Here is a 21,131-nt window from a genome sequence, read left to right as displayed (position 1 = left end):
TCAAGACCAGCCTGGCCAAGATAGTGAAACCCTGTCTCTACTAAAAATATAAAAATTAGCCAGGCGCAGTGGCAGGTGCCTATAGTCCCAGCTACTCGGGAGGCTGAGGCAGGAGAATCGCTTGAACCTGGGTGGCGGAGATTGCAGTAAGCCGAGATCGTGCCGCTGCACTCCAGCCTGGGCAATAGAGTGAGACTCCATCTCAAAAAAATAAAAAATAAAAAATAAAAAAAAAACAACATATGTCCAATCTTGTCACCCTTCTGAAACTATCCAGTGGTTCCTACCTCAGTAACAGTCAAAGGCAAAGTCTAACAGTGACCTCCAAGGTGCTAACCAGTCTGCCCCCACAACCACTTCAGAGCCTTTGGACTCACTCTTCTCTTCGCCGGCTTCTCTGGGCTATCCTGTGGATCACAAGATTAACCCTTCAAGTCATCGCTGAAATCATCTCTGTGAGACTTTCCTGACTACCTTGTTTTACGTTGTAAACCAGTTTCCAAGTGCTCCTGCCCCCTTTCTGCTTCATTTTACTCCATATCTTACTCATTTGTTTATTATCATCTTTCCTTATCACAACGTTAGCTTCATAAAGTTATGCCCTCTTTAGTTCATACTCAGCACATTCGCAAAAGCAAAATGTGAATTGCATTGCATTGCTCTTCCATTTAGCAGTTTAGAATGGCTTCCCATTTGCATTTAGAAACACGAATCCAAACTCCTTTCTACAGTTTACAAGGCCCTGCATACTCTCCCCACTGCCTGTCTTTCCACCCTCTTCTTTTTTTTTTTTTTTTTGAGACGGAGTCTCGCTCTGTCGCCCAGGCTGCAGTGCAGTGGCCGGATCTCAGCTCACTGCAAGCTCCGCCTTCCGGGTTTACGCCATTCTCCTGCCTCAGCCTCCCGAGTAGCTGGGACTACAGGCGCCCACCACCTCGCCCGGCTAGTTTTTTGTATTTTTTTTTAGTAGAGATGGGGTTTCACCGTGTTAGCCAGGATGGTCTCGATCTCCTGACCTCGTGATCCGCCCATCTCGGCCTTCCAAAGTGCTGGGATTACAGGCTTGAGCCACCGCGCCCGGCCTCCACCCTCTTCTCATGCACCCTTCCTCTGTCCATGCACTGGAGCCTCTGTGGTTTGCCTTTAGCCTCTCAGACATGCCACGGCCATTGGACAAACATCTTCCACATATATTCTTTCCCACTCTTCCTTTGCTTAACCAGCTCCTTTTCTTTCTTTTGGTTTCCAATTCCATGTCTCTATTTCACTGGCTACTAATGTATACTCTGTTATTCTCTCACAGCGCCTCATTCCCCTCCATCATGAAGCTTATTATAAGTTTTTTATTATTTTATTGTTCATTTGCTTTTAAACAATCAGTTTCTTCCATTAGAATGTAAGTTGTTTGAGGACAGAGACTTTTACTTGTCTTACTCTCTTTTGTATTCTGGTGCTCCAGTGCCCTGATTGCAGTTAGGGTCACAGTAATTGGATGGATAGGTGGGTGAAGAGATGGCCAAGTGACTGCCTCAAGTAAATTTCTCATTTTACTACCCACTACTTGCTGAACCTGAACAGGTTACTGAAAATGTGCAAGCTTCAGTTTTCCTCTTTGTAAAATGAGGATAGATAACAATTCCTACCTTATAGGATTTTGTAAAATTTTAGGTCATCTATGTTAACCTCATAGTACAATGCATGCCAGATAATAATTGCTCAATACATACTGATAATTACTAGTTTTACTAATGTTGTGATTCTTACCTTTTCCACCTTCATCTTTGTCCCATCCGTGTCGCATTTTACCACATTCCTTTCCAGAGTCGCGATGATTACTGAACATGAGACTGCGGTACGAACCGCGCAGTGCATGGCGGTGGAGGTATTGCCTAAGCTTACGTTCATCTAGCATCAGAGCCAACTAGCATTTACCTTGTTGTTTATCGAACATGTCTCATTGTACATTCTTACTGAGCTTAAAATTCAGTTAAAACCCCTCATGGCACGTATCTACTGACCTACAACTGGGCAGTGAGTATAGACATTTGCATTTACCTGTCTGGAACTTGGTCATTTTCATTTGGGCCTGTTGTGTCAGCTTGTCCAAGCTCTCTTGGAACTTCTTTTCAACATCTTGCCATAATAAATTATTCCTCTCAGGTTTATGTCACAGACACACTTGGTTAGCACATCGGTGGCATCCTCATTAAAGTTAGTGGTCTAAATAGTATAGCACAGAAAGCATCGCAGAGCCTATGACCTATAGCTTCCTTATAATTTGATATTTGCTGTTCTGTCTTCCATATGATTTGTTCTAATTGATGTTTAAGAACCAGGTCATGTTTGTTTTTCTGTTTAAGAACCAGACCATTGCCTTCTTCAAAATAATTCTAGTCAATTAAAAAAATTATTTTTATGCCTGCTATGTATAAGTAGTTTGCTTAGATAGCGATGAGCCATGTGACAGAAGCTTGCATTGATGGCAGGTAATGAAGAAATCGGGCGCGGATGGCTGAGAACTCAAAGTGCCTTTGTAAATATGGAGCAGATTTGTAGTTCGGCAGGATATAAACCCGTGCTGGGAAACTCCCAATGAGAGGGCAAAACTGAAATGGGTCTGCCTGAAACTCCGTTTGGTTCATCTAGATAACCTGGATAAATGGGCTAAATTGGAAATTTGGGTCTTTAAAATCATTTTTTGAGATTTTCCCTATTCATTCTATTGACTTACTCTCCATTTCAAAGTGTTTTGTCCTAATCATTTACCCTATATCTCTCTGTTCTATGCCTATTTTATTTTTCTTTATGAAAATGGGTGAAAGCAGGAATTATGCTAGTTTTCTAATTATCACAGCATGTAAATTCAGTAATGTATATGAAAGTGTTTTATAAACTATGAAAAGCTGTATACATACATAGGAATAGAATGGATGGTCAGTAAATTGAAGAGATGAGTTTACCCCTTTGTATGTGGAAGCTGTTAATTTGAAAGAACACACTCAAAATATTAGCTAAAAATCTACTTCACATTTTGGTGCTGCTTGCTAAAATTAGTTAGAAAGTATAGGTTATTTTTGAGTTAAAACCAAATTCAATAAATTCTTAAGTTCCTCAAATAGAATTTTACAGAAATATTTACATAACCCACAGCTAAAGTGAGTTTTCTAAAAACTCCCCATAAGGTGAGATCACGTACACCATGTCTCAGTACAGAAGGATTTTTTTTTTCAATCAGTTATGTCTCTATAAATAAAACTAGTTTTGTTGTTAAAATTGCTGTTTCCTCTTCACATAAGAACATTTCATTAATTTTGGTGAAAACCTTCCAACAAAATAAGGTTAAATTGTCCAGTTTTCCAGTGGAAGAGGAATTATTTTGCGTCACCAACAAGCAGAGTAACAGCTTAAAGGTAAGTTGAACACAGACATGCTGTTTGGGTGGTCAGAATATTTTGCATCCAAGCATAAATGTTAGTAAGAGCCTAAAGGTGAGAATGCTTTAGGTATGTTTTTGGTAATACTTTACCTCTCCTGCTCTCTTTAGGATTTGGGAGCCAGAGCATTGATACTGATGTTCTCTGTAATTAGGTACACCAAGGAGTAACAGAAACTGGGTAGCTAGGTAGGTAGGAGAGGTGACCTCAGCTAGAGCCGGTGTGTTTGTGTAGGCAAGAAGAGGAGCTGTATTCCATGGTCTAAAGTGTTAAGTGATCCAGAGTACAAGAATATGACTTCCTTTTCTCAGTTATTTGAAGTTCATTTAGTGAAAAATTAAAATACCGTTTCCTACAAAACAAAATCATTTAGTTTGAAATAGAAGGCTGGGAGACCTTTAATGGGTACAACAAATATTTGAGGTTTTCTTGGTTTGAGAGAAAATAAACATTTTCTTTTGTCCTAGCACCTATACCAGACAGTAATATTGACAAAAACCAAACCTAAGAAAATGCATTTTTTTCCCTCTAAATTAAGAAATAATATGTATGGCTTTAAGATGCTGCTTAAAAAAAAAAAAGAGTAAGTCTTAACATTTGTTCTACTTGTCAGAGATTGACAGAATAAAGAGAATAAAAGAGCAAAACGAAAAAGTTCTTGTTGATTAACAGTTGTCTGAGGAGAAACAGATGATATGTTTTCTTTATTGCATTGAAAAGTTAATTATTGCCAATAGAAGTTTATTTATGCTTGTAACTGAGTTAGCATTGTGGCTTGGCATTATTCCACATTTGAAGGGAAATGGGTATCGGCGAAGAGTCTGGAGCTTGAGTTCTAGTACAGTTGAGTGGGCTTAGTGAGTGGTTTAATTTCACTGGGGTCCCACGTTCCCACCTGTAAAGGGAGGGGATAGATTAAGATGATGACTGAGGTGTCATGTATCCCTAACTGCATGTTTTTTTCCTAAAGGCCTATTTTGTTTTTTATGGAACAAAATATTTTATGTTCGCATGGCAGTTTACTCCCAAATGTTTTTGGGACCATTTAGATAGGAGTACACTTTAGAAAAAAAGATAAGCAGCACAGTATTTAAAGAACAGGAATTATATTTGCTAAATAAATACTGTGCATCAAAGTCTTAAAAGTTAGGTACAAAATAACCCAAAAGTTTCATTGTATATTCCCGTTAGCAATCAGAATATTTGATTATTTTCTAGAGAGTTTCTATAAGAGTACCATTTAGTATAAGAGTTTTAATTTGTGATATTAGAAAAAAAAATGTGTGCACCATCTAAGAGACAAAATAGTTTTGCCAAAAATTTCCTATTGTTCTGGTTAAGAATAAATGGGCCAGTTTCTTTTACACAATAATTTTTAGTACCAGATACCATATCTAAAAAACTATATTTACTATGGCAATAGTAGCAGACTAATTATCTAGCTTTCTTTGGAAATTGTGGCTTTTGTAGTTGTCAGTACTTTTATATCTACACTAAAAAGTTTTTGGCTTTGAAAAGTATGCCTGCATATATGTTGGTTTTCCTGTAATTTTAGTATCTGAGAAAGTATTACATCTGAAGCATATGTAGAAGTATAGAAAATTGTTGAAAATTCCATATTGAAATGACCTTTAGGCTGCTATTCATTTAAGGTAATAGTGTCAATTTTGAACAAACTTTTTTAAAAAACTGTTTTTTCAATTTAGGATTATGAATGGCATCCTTGTCGGTTTTTAGGTATTTTTAACCTCATGATGAGAACCTGAGTGCATTGTAAATACATTTAATAATGAAAAAGATATTTTGTAAACTTGAAGTCAATAATACATTAACTTCTTGCGTTTAAATTGACTTATGAAGTTTTCTTAAGGCAAAACTGGTTATAAGTTTACTAATAGCAATATTTTCAGTTCATTTAAGTTTATTTTACTTTTATAGATAGTGAAAGCATCTTTGTCTTATTTGAAAGTGCCTGTCATTCTTATTGATTAAAACTGCTTTAGTGTGGTTTTTATGTTTAGTCTTGCTTTTTACTTGTGTTTAGCCATATTTCTATACATAGGGAATGGTGCAGGAGCTACGCCACTGTAATTAGTAGTGGGCAATGTGACCAGGTTTTTTTAATCTTATATTTCAGTATAATTTCAATGCAATTACTCTATTGAGTAATTAATAGCTTTAATGTTTAGACAGAAGTAAATATAATTAGCCCAAAATATAACAACAACATGTGAAAATGATGTTTGGACTTCACTTAGTATGAATCCTGAAGCCCTAATATTAATACTTATAATTTTCTGTTGTAAATTTTTATGAAAACTAAATAAGAGTAATATAAGAATTTCTGTTATTTACTGTAGCCCAGATGATTGTAAACTTGAGGAGGAAGTGATGTAACTTAGATGTATCATTGGACTTGCACTTCTTTTTTATCAAAATGATAGAGAATCAATTAATATTTTAATAGTTATGAAATAAAATGAAGAGTGAAATAGCTTGGATATTATTCATATATAGTATATATAGTGTGTATATGTGTGTGCATATATGTATATGTAGATATCTATAAAATTATCTGGCCATCTGGATTCATATATATATATATATATATATTTAAAATGTCTGGCACATTGCACATAGCAGGCACATAGTGTGTGCTCAGAAATATTTATTGTATTGAATTGAGAGCTTGGGAAGGAATAGTTTAAGGGAATAAATTAACAGTTTGCTTTCCTAAACTGGAATTATTTTATTATATTTTATTTTTGCTTTGGATGATTTTCTCAGTTGGCAAAAAAAAACTATTTTCAAATGGTAATAAAAGTCAATAACTGTAATGAATATTCTTTTTATTACGCTTTGATGTGTCTTCCTGCATTTTGGGTAACTGTTTAAAGATTATTTTTCTTTGGTAATTCTTTTATCTACCAGCTTTTGTACTTTTTAGATTTTTTGTTTTTATTGGCCATTGGAAAGACTGCTTTTTCTATATGGAGATGTCCCACCAGAAAAGATGTTTTCCTGTTTTTTTGCAGTTCATTTTGAAAGAAACAACTCCAAGTTTATTTTTCATTTGAATACCGCTAGTATAGCAAGAAAAAATCCTTCTGAAGTGCTTTCAAAAGGATTAGGTCAGGGTTAGGTGTAATTTTTTTTTTTTTTTTACATTAAGTAAATTTAGAGTTGCTATTTAAAAAAATTGTGCCAATTTGTTAACAAACACAGGTCAAAGGCACCTTTACACTGGTGACTCTCACCTGAGAAATAATGGGTGTTCTTCACCAGCTACCCTCTTTCTGCTTTTCTACCTAGGATCATGGCTTGATCGCAGGGAAGAAAAGCAGGAGTCTCAGTTTCTTCCTGGTACTTTTGTTTACTAATGTACCAAGGGCTATTTTATTAAATAGCATTATAAGTCAACTTGAATATATTACATATATTTAATATATGCATCTATATATAATATTAATATATATCTTAAAATAGATGCATATATCTAAATATTATATGTAAATATACATGTATATAAAATTAGTCTTATATATTAACATTTTAAGTGGAAAATAATTTTTTCTTTCATTAAATTGGAATGTCCAGTACATGGCTGACATAATTGTCTTCTAGAAAATGAGAAGCCAGCTAGACACATTGGCTCATGCCTGTAATCCCAACACTTTGGGAGGTCAAGGCAGGAGGATCTCTTGAGCCCAGAAGTTCAAGACCAGCCTGGGCAACATGACAAAACCCCATCTCTACAAAAAAAAAATACAAAAATTAGCCCGGCGTGGTGACACACACGTATAGTCCCAGCTACTTGGGAGACTAAGGCACGAGAATCTCTTGAGCTGGAGAGGTTGAGGCTGCAGTGAGCTATAATCTCACCAGCCTGGGTGACGCTAAGACAATGAGACCCTGTCTCAAAAGAAAACAAAAAGAAGAGAAAAGAAAAGAAGGGCCAAACTGTTACTTTTTTGAGCCTTTCTTTCTTTAGAAATCATAACATTTGGGTGGTCATAGCATATTAAAGGATTCCTTTTATAGGTATACCAAGCAAAGGAATATAGGTCTACATTAGTCTTTTTAGTTATGTTCTCTCCACAACATTATGAGACCATCATATTTAAATGTCCCAATACAGCATTTTGTAGTATGTGCAGTAGAATAGATGCCATAGGATTACCAGCTTTGCAGAACAAGGAACTGCCAAGTATCCAAAATGTTTTGAGTTTATTAACTTCATTAACATAGCTCTTGTGATGCGGCTCCGAACAAAACAAACATTCTCTTGGATGATACTTCCTTTAGGTGGATTTGTAAGTGATTGAGCACCACTCCCGGGATGTTTTTCCTACAGATACAGTAAACATTGTAGTCCTCCAGTAGTCAGGTACTAAAAACAGTCAGCCCCCAGCTGAGTGAGGGGAAGAGCGCTATTAGGAAGCCGCTTTCAAAATCTTTACAGTGATATCAGACCCTTGATATTTGTAGGGACAAATCTAAGATCTTCACAAGCGGAGGCAAAAACAATGAATTTCTCCTAGTAAGTGTAGTAAGGTATAACGGGTCCCTTCCGTCTCCAGAATGTTTATAAACATAGAATAAAAATTATTTGTGAAGCCAGTGAAATAAATCCTACCAGTAAGATAAACTCAGTGTATTTCATCGCAGTGGTGTGACATTTCAGGAGGGGGTTATGTTCCAAGTTCAACCTAAAAGGTTAAATATTACATGTGATCAAAATTACTTTAAAACATCTCATCCGTTCCTCATAATTTAATAGTCTACATGGATTTGTCTATACTGATTTTATATGCATTTAGAGCCATATATTCCTGCCACATTGGAGACATTCATACCCTATCTCAAAGATTTTAACCCATATCATTTTACTTTCATTGTTGGGATAGATTGCTATTTAATCAAATGGGGAGTCGATAAACAAGTTGACTTGTGTTTGGCAATGTTTGTGCTTTGTATGAAAAATATACCTGTTTCGTAGACGAAATTACCACATAGTGTTGTCGGATGGTCATACTATGAAAGGTACACATGTACCGTGACCCACCAAGGGCTCAGTGGATTCATGTCTCACTCTTCGTGCTCACCCCAAGGCATTCACTCATTAAGTTGAATGGTGGGTGGAGTCACCCATACTTCTTCCATTTATCTCTTTCTGTTACATGTTGCAGCTATACTACATGTTCCTATTGCAGTAACTGTGAACCATCTGATTTTATGATCATAATGTTTGAAGACAAGGATGAAATGTACCACATAGCAGGGTGATAAGAGATTGCATCTCTTGGGGGCCATTTGCATCAAACTCAAGAGCAGAAACAGGGGGCCTTAAAAGTAAGAAATGAAGGATACAACCTGGGCAAGGGACAGGTGTGCTTCTGAAGTGGTAGGTTCTTTAACATTGTAATTGATGGCTGTCTTTTACAGTTCAGCTCTTGATACATTTTCTGGTATTGAACCAATGCAAAACTTATTGTCAGACAATTTTAAAACTCCACACCATTGACAGCTGATAACTAGTGTGGTCAACAATTAGGAGATTTATATATTTGACTCCTTCATTATTTTAAGACTTTTCTATTTATTTCAACATTGTCTTCTTTCACTTTACCTCTTTTTACTCACAATTTTGGGTTGTCTTTATCCATTTCAATCTGTAATCTGAATCTACCTCTCCCAGTTACTCTTGGTGATATTCACAATACCTTAACAACTCTTTTGCAATGTATCATTTGAAAAATGTATCACCTCTCTTTTATAGCTTTACAACAATCACATCTTATTTCAGATTTTTCCCTCATCCAGGGCTATCTTAATGTTCCTTTACAACTTTTATGTCTGCTCCTAGCATCAGCAGACATAAAAAGTCAAGATCTCTATCTATGTATGCAAATATGTCAGCATACAATACCTTGAACATTGTTAATGTTTTAGTCATTTAGAACACTGAAAAAGCATGATAGGATTGGGGCAAAAAAGGCCCTATATTATTTTAAAGAAAAAAAATTGCAGATTTAACAAATGGCCTGATATTTTGTCTATGATGATCAGAAACTTACATTCATAGGAATGCAAAGCAAGTTTTTTTTTCACTTTTAGCAAACATAAAGTCTTTATTAAACCTGTCCAAAAAAGTAGAGCTATCACCTGAACTCATTTTTGTAAACTGACCACAGAGTTGTAGTGATTCTTTTGCCACGGAATCTCCTGGCATGACAGAACAGTGGTGTAAACTTGGCTTAGTCAAAAAGTCTGCTTTATTGTCACAATGTAATACAGTCAGCTTTATATCAGATGTCTTAAATTCTTCTCTTCTTTAGACACATACTTTTAGAAAGGCACTTCTTTCCTGCCATAGTTCCATTTCATCTGTTTTGAACACTTGTTTTGGCTGAGAGCTACGTTAGCTCTGAGGAAGTGCTTCTGAATTTAAGTGATCAGTTGATGCTACTTCTGTTAACATTATGCAAAGAAAAAAGAAGTTTCTTAAAATTCCTTCAAGAATATTTGCTTAGAGTAAGGATTGATTAAATAGCCACATTGGAAGCAATTGGAAAACTGAAAATTCCACAAAAATGTTGCATATTTTGTTGGGAAGGCTGAGGGTTAAGTTGCATGTTGATTCTTAGGCTGGCATGGAGTTCATCATGTTGTAAAAGGTGTAGACAGTGGGACCTGAGGCTAAACAAATCCAAACCTCAGGACGTCTTCAAGTCACTAGCCCTAAAGTCTCCAGGAGAAATGCTTTCTCAGAGTGAACCAGGCCCAGGGCTTTGCACATTGAGATCCTTGTGTTTGGTAGCATGATATTTGATCCGTGTCATCTGAGCTGTATCTTCTCCAGTTGTCTCTGTGCTATTTGTGTCTTCCACCTATGTCACATTATAGGCCAAGAGGTTTTAGAAGGCAGACTGTGTCATTTCCTCTTTATTTTCTGTTAGATCTAGGATTGTTTAGGGAGACAATATGGTGTAGTAGAAAGATTATAGGACTTGAAATCAGACGAACTCCGTTTTGAATCTCAGCTCTGCCACTGTATAATCTTATGTAAGTTACTTAACATCTGTGAGCTTCAGTTTTCTCATCTGTAAAACAGGAATAGGATACTTATTTTTATGTGGTTGTCATGAACACAGAATGGAATTTTAAAATATAAAATGCTAAGACAGTGCCTGGTACATGGTAAGCACTCAAAAATGTTAATGGGTATCAGTGTTACTATTAAGTCCACAATAAAAGCATTAAGTCAGTGTTATGTGCAATCAACAATGGTAACCGTGAACAGGATTTCTAGAATGGTATCAGCAACCTTCTACATCTTCCACAGTGAAGAGGACAATCATTTTTGGCTGTTTCCAAAATGAGTTACTATTTATAATATCCTTTTGTTCACATAGGCTGGTTCCCCAAGTGTCTAGCTTGGAAAATGAGTCTTAGAAATACATTTGGCTATATTCTAGACCGGTGCTATGCCAAAAAATTTTCTGTGATGATGAAAATATTTTAAACCCGCACTTTCCAATATGGTAGCCATGGAATCACCATGTGGATACCAAGCACTTATACTGTGATTAATGAAGTAAGGAACTAAATTCTTTATTTTAATTAGCTTAAATTTAAGTAGCCAAAGCTAGCTAGTGCAGCTGTAGACAAAAATTTACTAATGATTTGACAAAATCAATCTTAACATCTGTAAGTTAATAAAAGTATGAACTGGTAAATACTAAATTTCCAACGAGTACATTTTTTTTTACACACACAGAACTTTATATAAATGATTATTTTCTCCCAAGTGATAGGTTATATGTTTCAAAATTCAGTATTATGTACTACCTTGCTTTTGGAAATATATTCTTTGAATTCATCCATTGGCTTCTGAGTGATAAATTCACATTGTCAAAATTTGTCAGCCTCAAATCTACCAGTTCCTTCTTTTGACTTGTGAGGGTTTTTGGATCTAGTCTTCTTACTGTACTGTAATTTTTTTTCTCCCCATTCTCATCTTCTCTTACACAAACAAGTCACCCTATATTAAAGATGGAAAAATAATTTTTAAGTCACATAATGTTTAGTAGCAGGAATAAATCACTACCATTGAGGTATTATAGTTTATGCTTCTTTTCTTTCCAGGCAAAATTATCCTTTTGAATTAAGATGTTGTATAATGTTTCAAATAGGTTTTACATTCATTTCTTTGGATATTTTTTCTTAGGAAATCAGGAAAAATGTATAGTAGAATTTCTTTTAATGAAACTTTTTATTTGATTCTATTAATTTATGTAAAAATATATTTTAATTATCTGAAGTATAGAATGCTTCTCAAATTGTAGGATTGTGAAATCAATTTTATAGATTGAAGCAGGAAATTTTTTTTTAAAGAAGTGGAATTGGCCAGGCATAGTGGCTAATGCCTATAATCCCAACACTTTGAGAGTCTGAGGTGGGAGGATTGCTTGAACTCAGGAGTTTGAACCAGCCTGGGCCATATAGCGATACTTTGTCTCCACTAACAATTTTTAAAAAATTATCTGGGTATGGTGATGCATGCCTGTAGTCCCAGCTACTTGGGAGCCTGAGGTGGGAGGATCACTTTAGCCCAGGAGGTCACAGATGCAGTGAGCTGTGATCACACTACTGCACTCCAGCCTGGGTGCCAGAGTGTCTCAAAAAAATAAATAAATAAATAATAAATATGTAAGATAAGATAAAAGAAGTAGAATAAAATAAGATGGAATAGGAAATGTCAGAGTGTGTGACACATCATAAGAGTTAATATTGTTTCATGAAATGCTTCTTACATTTATATGTGTGTGTGTCTCTGAATTGTGATTTAAAATGAATTTTTTACTATGGATCTTGGCCAAAAAAATGTTTGAAAGCAACTGCATAATTTATTGTATGGTGTGGTGAAGGCAGTGAAGTTAGAAGATCTGGTTCAAGGCTTGGGTGTACTGCTTTAGACAATTTTCAATGTCTTTGACCCAAAATTTCTTATATGTATAAACAAAGATACCTGCCCTGTAGGTTTCATGCAATTGTTTCAAAGATCAAATAAAATTCTAAGGTCATGTATAGTTGTAACACTCCTTGTTCCTTTCAAGTAATAATTTTATACTGACAAAACTCAGTGGCTTGCACCAACAATCATGTATGTTTGTATTTATGAGTCTGCAGGTCAAGTAAGATTTGGCTGATCTGTGCTCTATTTGACTGGGTGTTTCTGCCTCAGATTGTGGGTTGTGCGTTGTCTGGGCTATGGTTGGGGTTTGGGTCTGATCTCCATGTATTCTTTCTGCGGGCTAAGCTGAAGGGGCAGCGGCTACCCAGTGCATACACTTCTCTTGGTTAATCACCAGAACATGAGCTAAACATAAACATATTTATGATTTTTGCTTACCTTATGGCCATGCAAATTCCACTGGCCAAATGAAATCATATGGCTAAGCCCAGAGTCCCTGGGGAGACGTAATGTATTCCACTCTCAGTGGAAGAGAGATGGGAGTGAATATTTGCTGAACAACAGTCTAAATAAACTATCATATTACCCCCAAACTATTAAACCCACACGTTTATTAACTGCCTCATTCTTAAATATAAAAGGATAGCCAAGTATTACCCTGTATTTGAGGAAAACCTACACCATAATGGAGAGTCCAAATCAGATAAACAAGAAAGGAACCTGGAGGAAACTGAGGCAACATATAAAGAGCAAAGGAAAACATTTAAATACTGTATATTCTAATAGGTAAGATATTATATTCATAGATTAAAATTAGCATGCTATGTCAAAAAGTGTCAATAAAAAGAAATAGCTCATAGAAATACAAAAGGAGTAGAAAATTTTCTTAACATTCAAAATGAGGTGTCATCAGTCAAAGAAATCTTTCAGAAGTTACAATCAGAAGACAGAGATGGAAAAATATAAGAAAATGAGATAATCAATCCAACAACTAATGTCCTGGAGCTAAAGTGTATGGCATCAAAATATTTTAAAATAGTAGAAGAAAACATTCTCAAAGTAAAAAAAAAGTAAGCCTTCAGATTGAAAAGGACTCACTGAAAACTCTGCACAAAGAATGAAAAACAGCTCCATTCCAGGATTCAGCATTGCAAAATTTCAAAATGACAAGGAAAAAGAGATGACTGTAAAAGTTTCCAGAAAGAAAAAAATATAAATCATAGACCAGGTACTAAGAATCAGAATGGTACAGGGTTTTTCAGTTGTACTCTTAGGATCTAGAAGACAGTGAAATAGTTATTAAAAATCCTGAATGAAAACTAATTTCAAAATAGAGTTTTATACCCAGCCAAACAATCAAGTGTATGCATACAGTAATAGCATTTTCTGGCATGTGAATACTCAAAAATGTGTTTTTCGTGTACTTTTTCTTATGAAAGCTACCTGGAGATAGCTTTCATACCAAAAAAGGGAATAAATTGAGAAACATGATGACTTATGACCCAGAAAACAAAGAACTCTAAAAGAGTATGGAGAAGGCTTGACACAAGATAGAGATCAACCAGGCCATACATAAGGTGCCAAGAGGGATATATCCAGAAAATTTTTTTTAAAAGAACTTATACTTTATCTAATATGTTTGGTTATTTGAAAAAAATACTGTTGATGGTTGTTTAACAGATATGTTTGAATATTTGGGGAAAAATGTCAGTTATCTAGAAAAACAAACTATTAAAAAACTAGGCAATTAATTCTAGAAATAATAAAATGATATGTAAGAAAGTTAATTTAAACAAGAGAATGCTTTTCTCAGTAGTGAGCAAATTTTTCATAATCATTATAATGTAAATGAACTACTGACTAATGCTTTAACCAAAATCATTATATGGGAGCATGAGGTGGGTATGTAGGGTGGGTGGTACGAGACCTAAATTGTCACCCTTCTTCCCATAAGAAAGGTCTAATATTGAAAACTTAAGAAATAGCAATATAAGTTTGTCTTTTAAAAATATGAAGATAAACATCAGAAGAGCTAATAGTGTGTGCCATTGGAGATTAGGTTTGAAATAGGGAAGGTAGGTCATGGGCACTGCTGTTCCTTGTTATGAGCCATTTAGTACTATGTGACTTAAATTAGGTACATTACTTTGACGGGCAAATTTAATCAACAATAAAAATAAAGTTACATATGCCCATGATTAAGAAAAAAACTTCCTACAATGTGGAGGGATATAAATGAACAGCATCAAGTCTCCCCTTTTCCACATTTGATCCCCAGTACTGTTTTCTAGCAGTGATCACTTTTAATAGTTTCTACTTTGAGTTGTTCTGGTGGTTATAGTCATGACTTGAAAGATATCTTTTGATAAGGTGTAAAGCTAGCTGGACCTGCCTTTGCCCAGTTAGCCAAAAGATGGCCACATCAAACTGCACTGTAGACATGCAGGTTAATAGTGTGCTTTGAGAGTAATGTACGATTGGCCTATGGCTATGGTTGGTCTTCCATCCCCAAGCTACTATATACAGCCAGGGAAGCAGCTCTGACCTAGTTGGGTGAGGCAAAGGGTTATCCTGCCAGTGGGAGCATGGCATTTCTGGCAAGAGATTTCTCTTCTAACGGTCGGACTTGGTGCCATGGCAGATTTTCCTGACTCAGGGAGTAAGTGTTGAGCCCTGGTCCAGCTGGTTAGATTATTTGTTGATTTTGATTATCTGCACCAATAAGCTCTTTCGCTGGCATGGATAATCAGAAGCAGGCAGTGATTTTCCATCTTCCTAACAAAAATGCATTTCACATTTTGAAATTACAATAGATGAAGTTTTATTCAGTTTTCACCAAAATACCGCTTTATTGAGAAGGGGGAAGTTTTATGAATTGAGGACTCTTTAGAGAGAGTCATATATTCTTAGGTGGGTCATTTTTTCTTACCACTTTTCTGTTCTTGAAAGACAAAGGGAAAAATCAGTAATAATGATATTCGCTGTCTTTTATTCAGCTTTTACTGTGTGCTAGGCACTCTGCTAAGAATTCTCAGCCTAATTTAATCTTCACAACAGCTTTAGGAGCTTGTTATCACTCCGATTTTGGAAGGAAGAAACTATATAATAGTCTAATGACTTGTCCAAGGTCACAGAAAAGTGCCAGAGCTGTGTCTGGAGCCCTGATCTGTGATGGCTGTTAGACCCATGTTCTTTACCTCTGTGTTTGGACTGTCCTGCAATGCAACCCTTGACTTTTTATTCCATGAGAAAAAGAAAGCAGCTAATTTTACTTAAAATCTAATTCCAGTGTAAGGTACATACGTTGTTATTGTTGCATAGTGCTTACAAAAATTGTATCTTTTCTTTTTAAAAAAAAAGTTTGGAATTTTATACATTTTCTGTTTCTGTCATTCTTTTGTCTTCTCTCAATTCAAAATTCTGGAGTCATCTTTGGTCTTCCGATTCCGCTCCTTTTACTTCCATAAAATCAACATATTCTCTTTGTATTTCTGTTTTAAGTCCTTCCACTCCTCATGTCTGGAATACTGCAATTATCTTTTCATGGTCTTCCTTCTGCCATTCTTTGCCACCGTAAATTGATTGTACACATTGATCCAGTTTTCTCAAGCTCAGCCTCTGTCATATTGCATACCTGTTTAAACCATTAATGTCACCCTATGATCTATAAGAAAAAGGTAGTGTTATTAATCTACAATTAAAGAGCTTTCATGTGATCGAAAGTATCACTCCAGAGCTTTTGTGCCCTCACTTCTTTCTCACTTTTCTTGTTCATGCTAATATATCCCTCATCTGGCTACTGAGGCATGAATTTTCTCTATAACTCAGTTGGTGTTTTTATATGCTTTGCATTTTGATAGTCTTCTTGTGTATATATGTCTCATTTACCCAGATGAATTATAAACTACTGAATTTAGAGATGGGAACTCTGAATTCATCATATTATTTAGTATAGTTTCTTGCATATAGGACTGTGTAAGAAAATTAATGAATTAATTTTTGAAGTTTTAAAGTTAGCATATCTTTCCAATTCTATAGTTCTTTGCTTTTGTTAATTTTATAAAGGTTAAACAATACACATTTAATACTCTTTATTTATTTTTATCTCTTTAATTATATTTAATTATGAAATTGGGAATATATGGGTTTAACTTTAATAACACAATATTTTAAAGAAACAAGTCAGTTTAACTTAGTATTTCAATTGAAAGATACAGAAAATCTACACTGAATGAAAATGATATAATTATTTCATAGTTTTTCAAATAAACCCATATTTGAGAACTGTACTAAGTTATTATATTGTTGGTTAATGTATGGTTTTGATGGAGATAAGCTGAATATTTATACTGTTATGAATACAAGAAAAAGTGTAAATGAATTATTTAATTTATCCTACATGATGTATTAAATGCAGTTGGAGGTTGTTCAGAATATTGAATAAGGACATGAGAAAATTTGGAAGTTTATTTAAATACTAAGTTTAAATCCCTCTACTTACACATAATTTTGTTTTCCAAAAGGAGGTTGCATTTTTTCTGTATCAAATTTGTTTCTTGCTTTCTGCTGAATTTGAAAATATTTCTGCCCTTTCTTTTTTTTTTTTCTTGTTTTAATAGCCTAATATTTTTAAAGGTTCATCTTTTATTTTCTTTGACTTAATTTTACAGATGTTCTATTGATAAATAAATATTTCTACTTTAATATATAAATTATTTAAAATTATGGCCTATATAAGGTATTTTTGCTTTGAAATATTTGAGTTTCAGTAAGATAAGGATAATTTCACCCTGAAACCAAAAAATAAACCTTCATATATTTTCATATTTATTAGTCTTAGAGTGTTCTTGTTGACTTTTAAAATTACAAATTTAAATGGAAATATTATTTTAGCTCAGAAATCTCATACACTCTCAATGCTTAAATTTCTCATGCTGTTTTTTTTCCTGGATTATTTTTTCCAAGTAATATTGAACATCATAATCATGCCATTTTTTACACCTCACAATTTTCTAAAAATCTCTTAAATTATTTATTTTACCTTTAATTTGGGTTTCAAAACACCCAAATGGAGCCATAAATTTATCTTTTAGAATAAAAAGTACATACTTGATGTAAATCACTGCATGTGTCTGATTGAATCTCACACAAAAATGTTACATTTTAAAGGTAGTCACATTTTAAGTAAATATTACTTTTTAAAGGGAATAACTCTTAGAGTGAAAGTGCAATTATCCAATTTGACTGCTCTCATTTAATCATTTCAGTTTTAAAATTAGACTTCATTTTACAATCCAAAATAAAATCTTACTCATGTGCATTTTTGGATGTGCTAATTCCTTTTGTCATAAAATGGAAGCTAGCCTAAATTTTCTAATAATTTTTTATCACATTGAAATTCATGGCAAAAAACTAAAAATGAGCTAATTTTGAATTCAAGTGCATGTATTTTATATGGATGCTTTTCCCCTTCTCTCTACCTAAGGAAATAGAGAAATTGAGAATAGAACTGGGTGAAAGCAAACAACACTTGGAACAGGAGCAGCAGAAGGCAGCCCGGGCCAGAGAGGAGTGCCTGAGACTAACAGAACTGCTGGGCGAATCCGAGCACCAACTGCACCTCACCAGGTACTCCCTAATCCCATTATGCGCCATAGCACCGATTTCATTCCACTGATTTTTGCCACAGGCTTCCAAACAGTTGTTAGAGTTAGTCTTAGTCATTCAATTCACACATAGCTTTCAGGCATATTAAGAAAAGTGGAGATGTGGTAAGCAAAACACCCAGACATGTGAATGATAAGTGTGGCAGGGAATTACTGATAGATTACAAAACCTTTCATCTACAATGCTCAAATATTTAGGTGATTCTCTATCAATATAAGCAAAATGACATATTTCTCCTACCACCACTACTACCTCTTCTGCTAATTCTACGTCTAATAAAAATCTTGAACTGAAGGATGTGAGGAATTTATTTAGGAAAATAATAAATACTCTCGGTGAGAGAGACAAAGTAAATAAATTGTAAGATGCAAATTGAAATGGAACTGATACGAAATAAGGAATCTGCATCCTAAGGAGGTGTAAAATTTCGAGATGAAATAGATTGGCACTGCTCATGTTCAAATCATTATTATAACTGGGCTTACACCATTGAGATTTTAGATTACTTTGTTTCCATCATGAGATTTTGTGATGTGATCATCATTGTCATCAACTTTAGTAAATATGTAGCTCGGCCCTAAATTACATTAAGACTCTTTAGGTTGTAAGCATTGTGAATTTGCTGCATTGGAAAAACATACACACACACACACACACACACACAAATACACACATAGAAAGAAAAATTCAAACAGAGAGAGTAGATATTTCACTTTATCATATGTGGTTTCTTTTCACTTTGAGTTTTATTACGATTTTTCAGTGTTCACATCAAGCCTTTGGGGTTGCTCAGTTCTTAGAGTTTTTCAGTTTTTAGAGAGAACTTTGTTTAAATAAACATGTAAGTTTATGATATTTGGTTTGGTTTATAAATTAGAAAAACACTGGTCTTCCAATCATAGTAATATGTTGAATTTAAACTATGAAAGGGGACTGATCCCTTTTACATTAAATATGACAATGTAATTCTGAGCACGGTATGCTAACAGATGGAGAAAAGCACCACTTGAACAGCCTGCATTTGGAGAAAAAAATATTCTAGAGGTTGGTGAACCTCCCAAAGTTTTGGGTGAGTGTTAAGATGCCTCTGGTTCTGTTAAAATCAAACCTTGTACGAAACATTTTGTTATGATAATATTCCAAATGATTTTACATCTTCCCTTTTAAACAATAAAAGAAAGAGGAAAGAAAGAGAAAGCAAAGAAAGAAAATACATTATTTATACATGTATGGTATCTAGAAAAAAATCCTAATAGATGAAACATATGAGAAAAAAATTGCTTAATATTGCAGAATAATAACTGTTCTTTTAATGCTCATTTAAAGTATTGTCATTGTAGAACTGAGAACCTAATGTTAGCATAATTCCTGTGGTTATTTAATCTTACAAGCTTCAGAATTGAGCTTCATCATGGTAATGTTAATAGTTTTTCTCTTCTGTCAGACTTCTATTCAGAACCAACCATTTGTGTGCTAAGCACTGCTAAACCTCAGAACTAGGACGGCTTTTAACGTCTCAGTGTGGCTGGGCTTCAGTAAATAAATATTAATGCTGGTTTTGCCCCTTTTGCCATTCTGTCTTATTCAGAGAGTTAATTTCTGAAGTCAGAGTCCATAGAGAGTTTTCCCGTGTAGTATCAATTTGTAGTGTTTGACAAGATCAATTTCTTGCAAGTAGAGCATATTAAGATGCAGCAACTGCTGAAAATGGACGAGTGGTAACTAATTCCTTTGTTCTTAAGAAAAACGGTTTTGCTTGGTTCCATAGAAAGCTTTTTTTTGTTGTTGAGCTTTATTTAAACCAATTCTACAAAAATTTAAGCGTAGTTTTACAGGAAATAAAAATTATTTTCTAAGTACGGTACTCTTTTGTAAGCATTTTATGCTGAGTCTGTGTTCATGTTTTATAAAATCCACATTCATAAATTTAAAGATGACAATTAGAAATGCAAGGAACTGTGTATATCTCCCCTTTGCACTGGCAATGTGACTTGGTTGTTGGGCTATTTCTGCTATATAGCACTTTTTTGTCTTTTTGTTTTTTGTTTTTTGTTTTTTAAGTTTGCCACCCCTCACCATGCTTTATTGATTCAGTATACTCAGGTGTGTGACTGAGAAATGTTGTGTCGTTCTTTTTCAGTGTAGATCAGCTGAAATACATAACTCCCACACAGATAACACCTTACCACACAGTCTCAACTTAAACACTTCAAATGGCATATTCTAAACAAAGTTTAAAATTGAATATGAAAACCATGTTTAAAGTAATGATGAAATGAGGATCCAAATCTTTAGAGGCAAAGAAAATTCAAAAAGTGTAGTAGAAATCTGTACATCAACCTAAAAGAAAAATAGCCTACCACTTTTTTGGTGTTTCTCCTTATTGGATTTTAAAATAGTAAATGGAGGCCAAGCGCAGTGCTCACACCTGTAATTCTAACACTTTGGGAAGCCAAGACAGGGGAATCACTTGAGGCTAAGAGTTCGAGATCATCCTGAGCAACACAAGGAGACCCCATCTCTACAAAAAACAAAAAATATTAGGCAGGCATGGTGGTGCACCTATAGACCCAGCTATTTAGGAGGCTGAGGATGGAGGATCACTTGAGCCCTGAGGTTCAAGGCTGCTGTGAGCTATGATTGCACCGCTCCACTCCAACTTAGGTGACACAGTAAGACCTTGTCTCAAAAAAAAAAAAAAAAAAAGGAAAATAGAAATTTAGCATTAATTAAAGGACCCAAATGGGTGAGTATAACATTCACTTAGTCAACAAATATTTATTGAGCACCTACTATACTTTGCTTGGTCCTAGGCATAGAGAGAAAAAATAAAACTCAGTTTCTGCCCTTAGATTGCTCATACTCTAGTAAAGAAGCCACATCTGTATATTCAAATATAATGGAGTGTGACAACAGTGCAATGATAAAAGTGATGATTACCACAGGAGCACATAGGGAGGAGGTCTGGCCCAGTCTGCACCAGAGGTGAAGGCAATAGTCAAGGAAAGCTGATATCAGGGAAAGCTGACAGTGAGAAAGGGATAGTCAGGGAG

General features: G+C 34.8%; 1 protein-coding gene across 38 annotated transcripts in view; it reads left to right on the top strand.

Moving 5' to 3' along the window:
• The window catches only part of SDCCAG8 (SHH signaling and ciliogenesis regulator SDCCAG8), a 250,336-nt gene that overhangs the window by 103,917 nt on the left and 125,288 nt on the right, over positions 1-21,131 (top strand). For all 38 annotated transcript variants that reach the window (XR_012433004.1, XR_012433027.1, XR_012432919.1 and 35 more), the window contains one exon: positions 17,897-18,039. Coding sequence is in view for 24 of the 38 variants with exons in the window: in XM_074036211.1 (XP_073892312.1) it covers positions 17,897-18,039 (143 nt within the window). In the remaining 14 variants the exon portion in view is untranslated. Of the gene's footprint in view, positions 1-17,896; positions 18,040-21,131 lie in introns of those variants that run through there.

This window comes from Macaca fascicularis, chromosome 1 (assembly GCF_037993035.2).
Source record: "Macaca fascicularis isolate 582-1 chromosome 1, T2T-MFA8v1.1".
Classification (NCBI taxonomy): domain Eukaryota; kingdom Metazoa; phylum Chordata; class Mammalia; order Primates; family Cercopithecidae; genus Macaca; species Macaca fascicularis.
The sequence above is the reverse complement of the archived record's forward strand: the minus strand, read 5'-3'. Positions and strand labels throughout refer to the sequence as shown.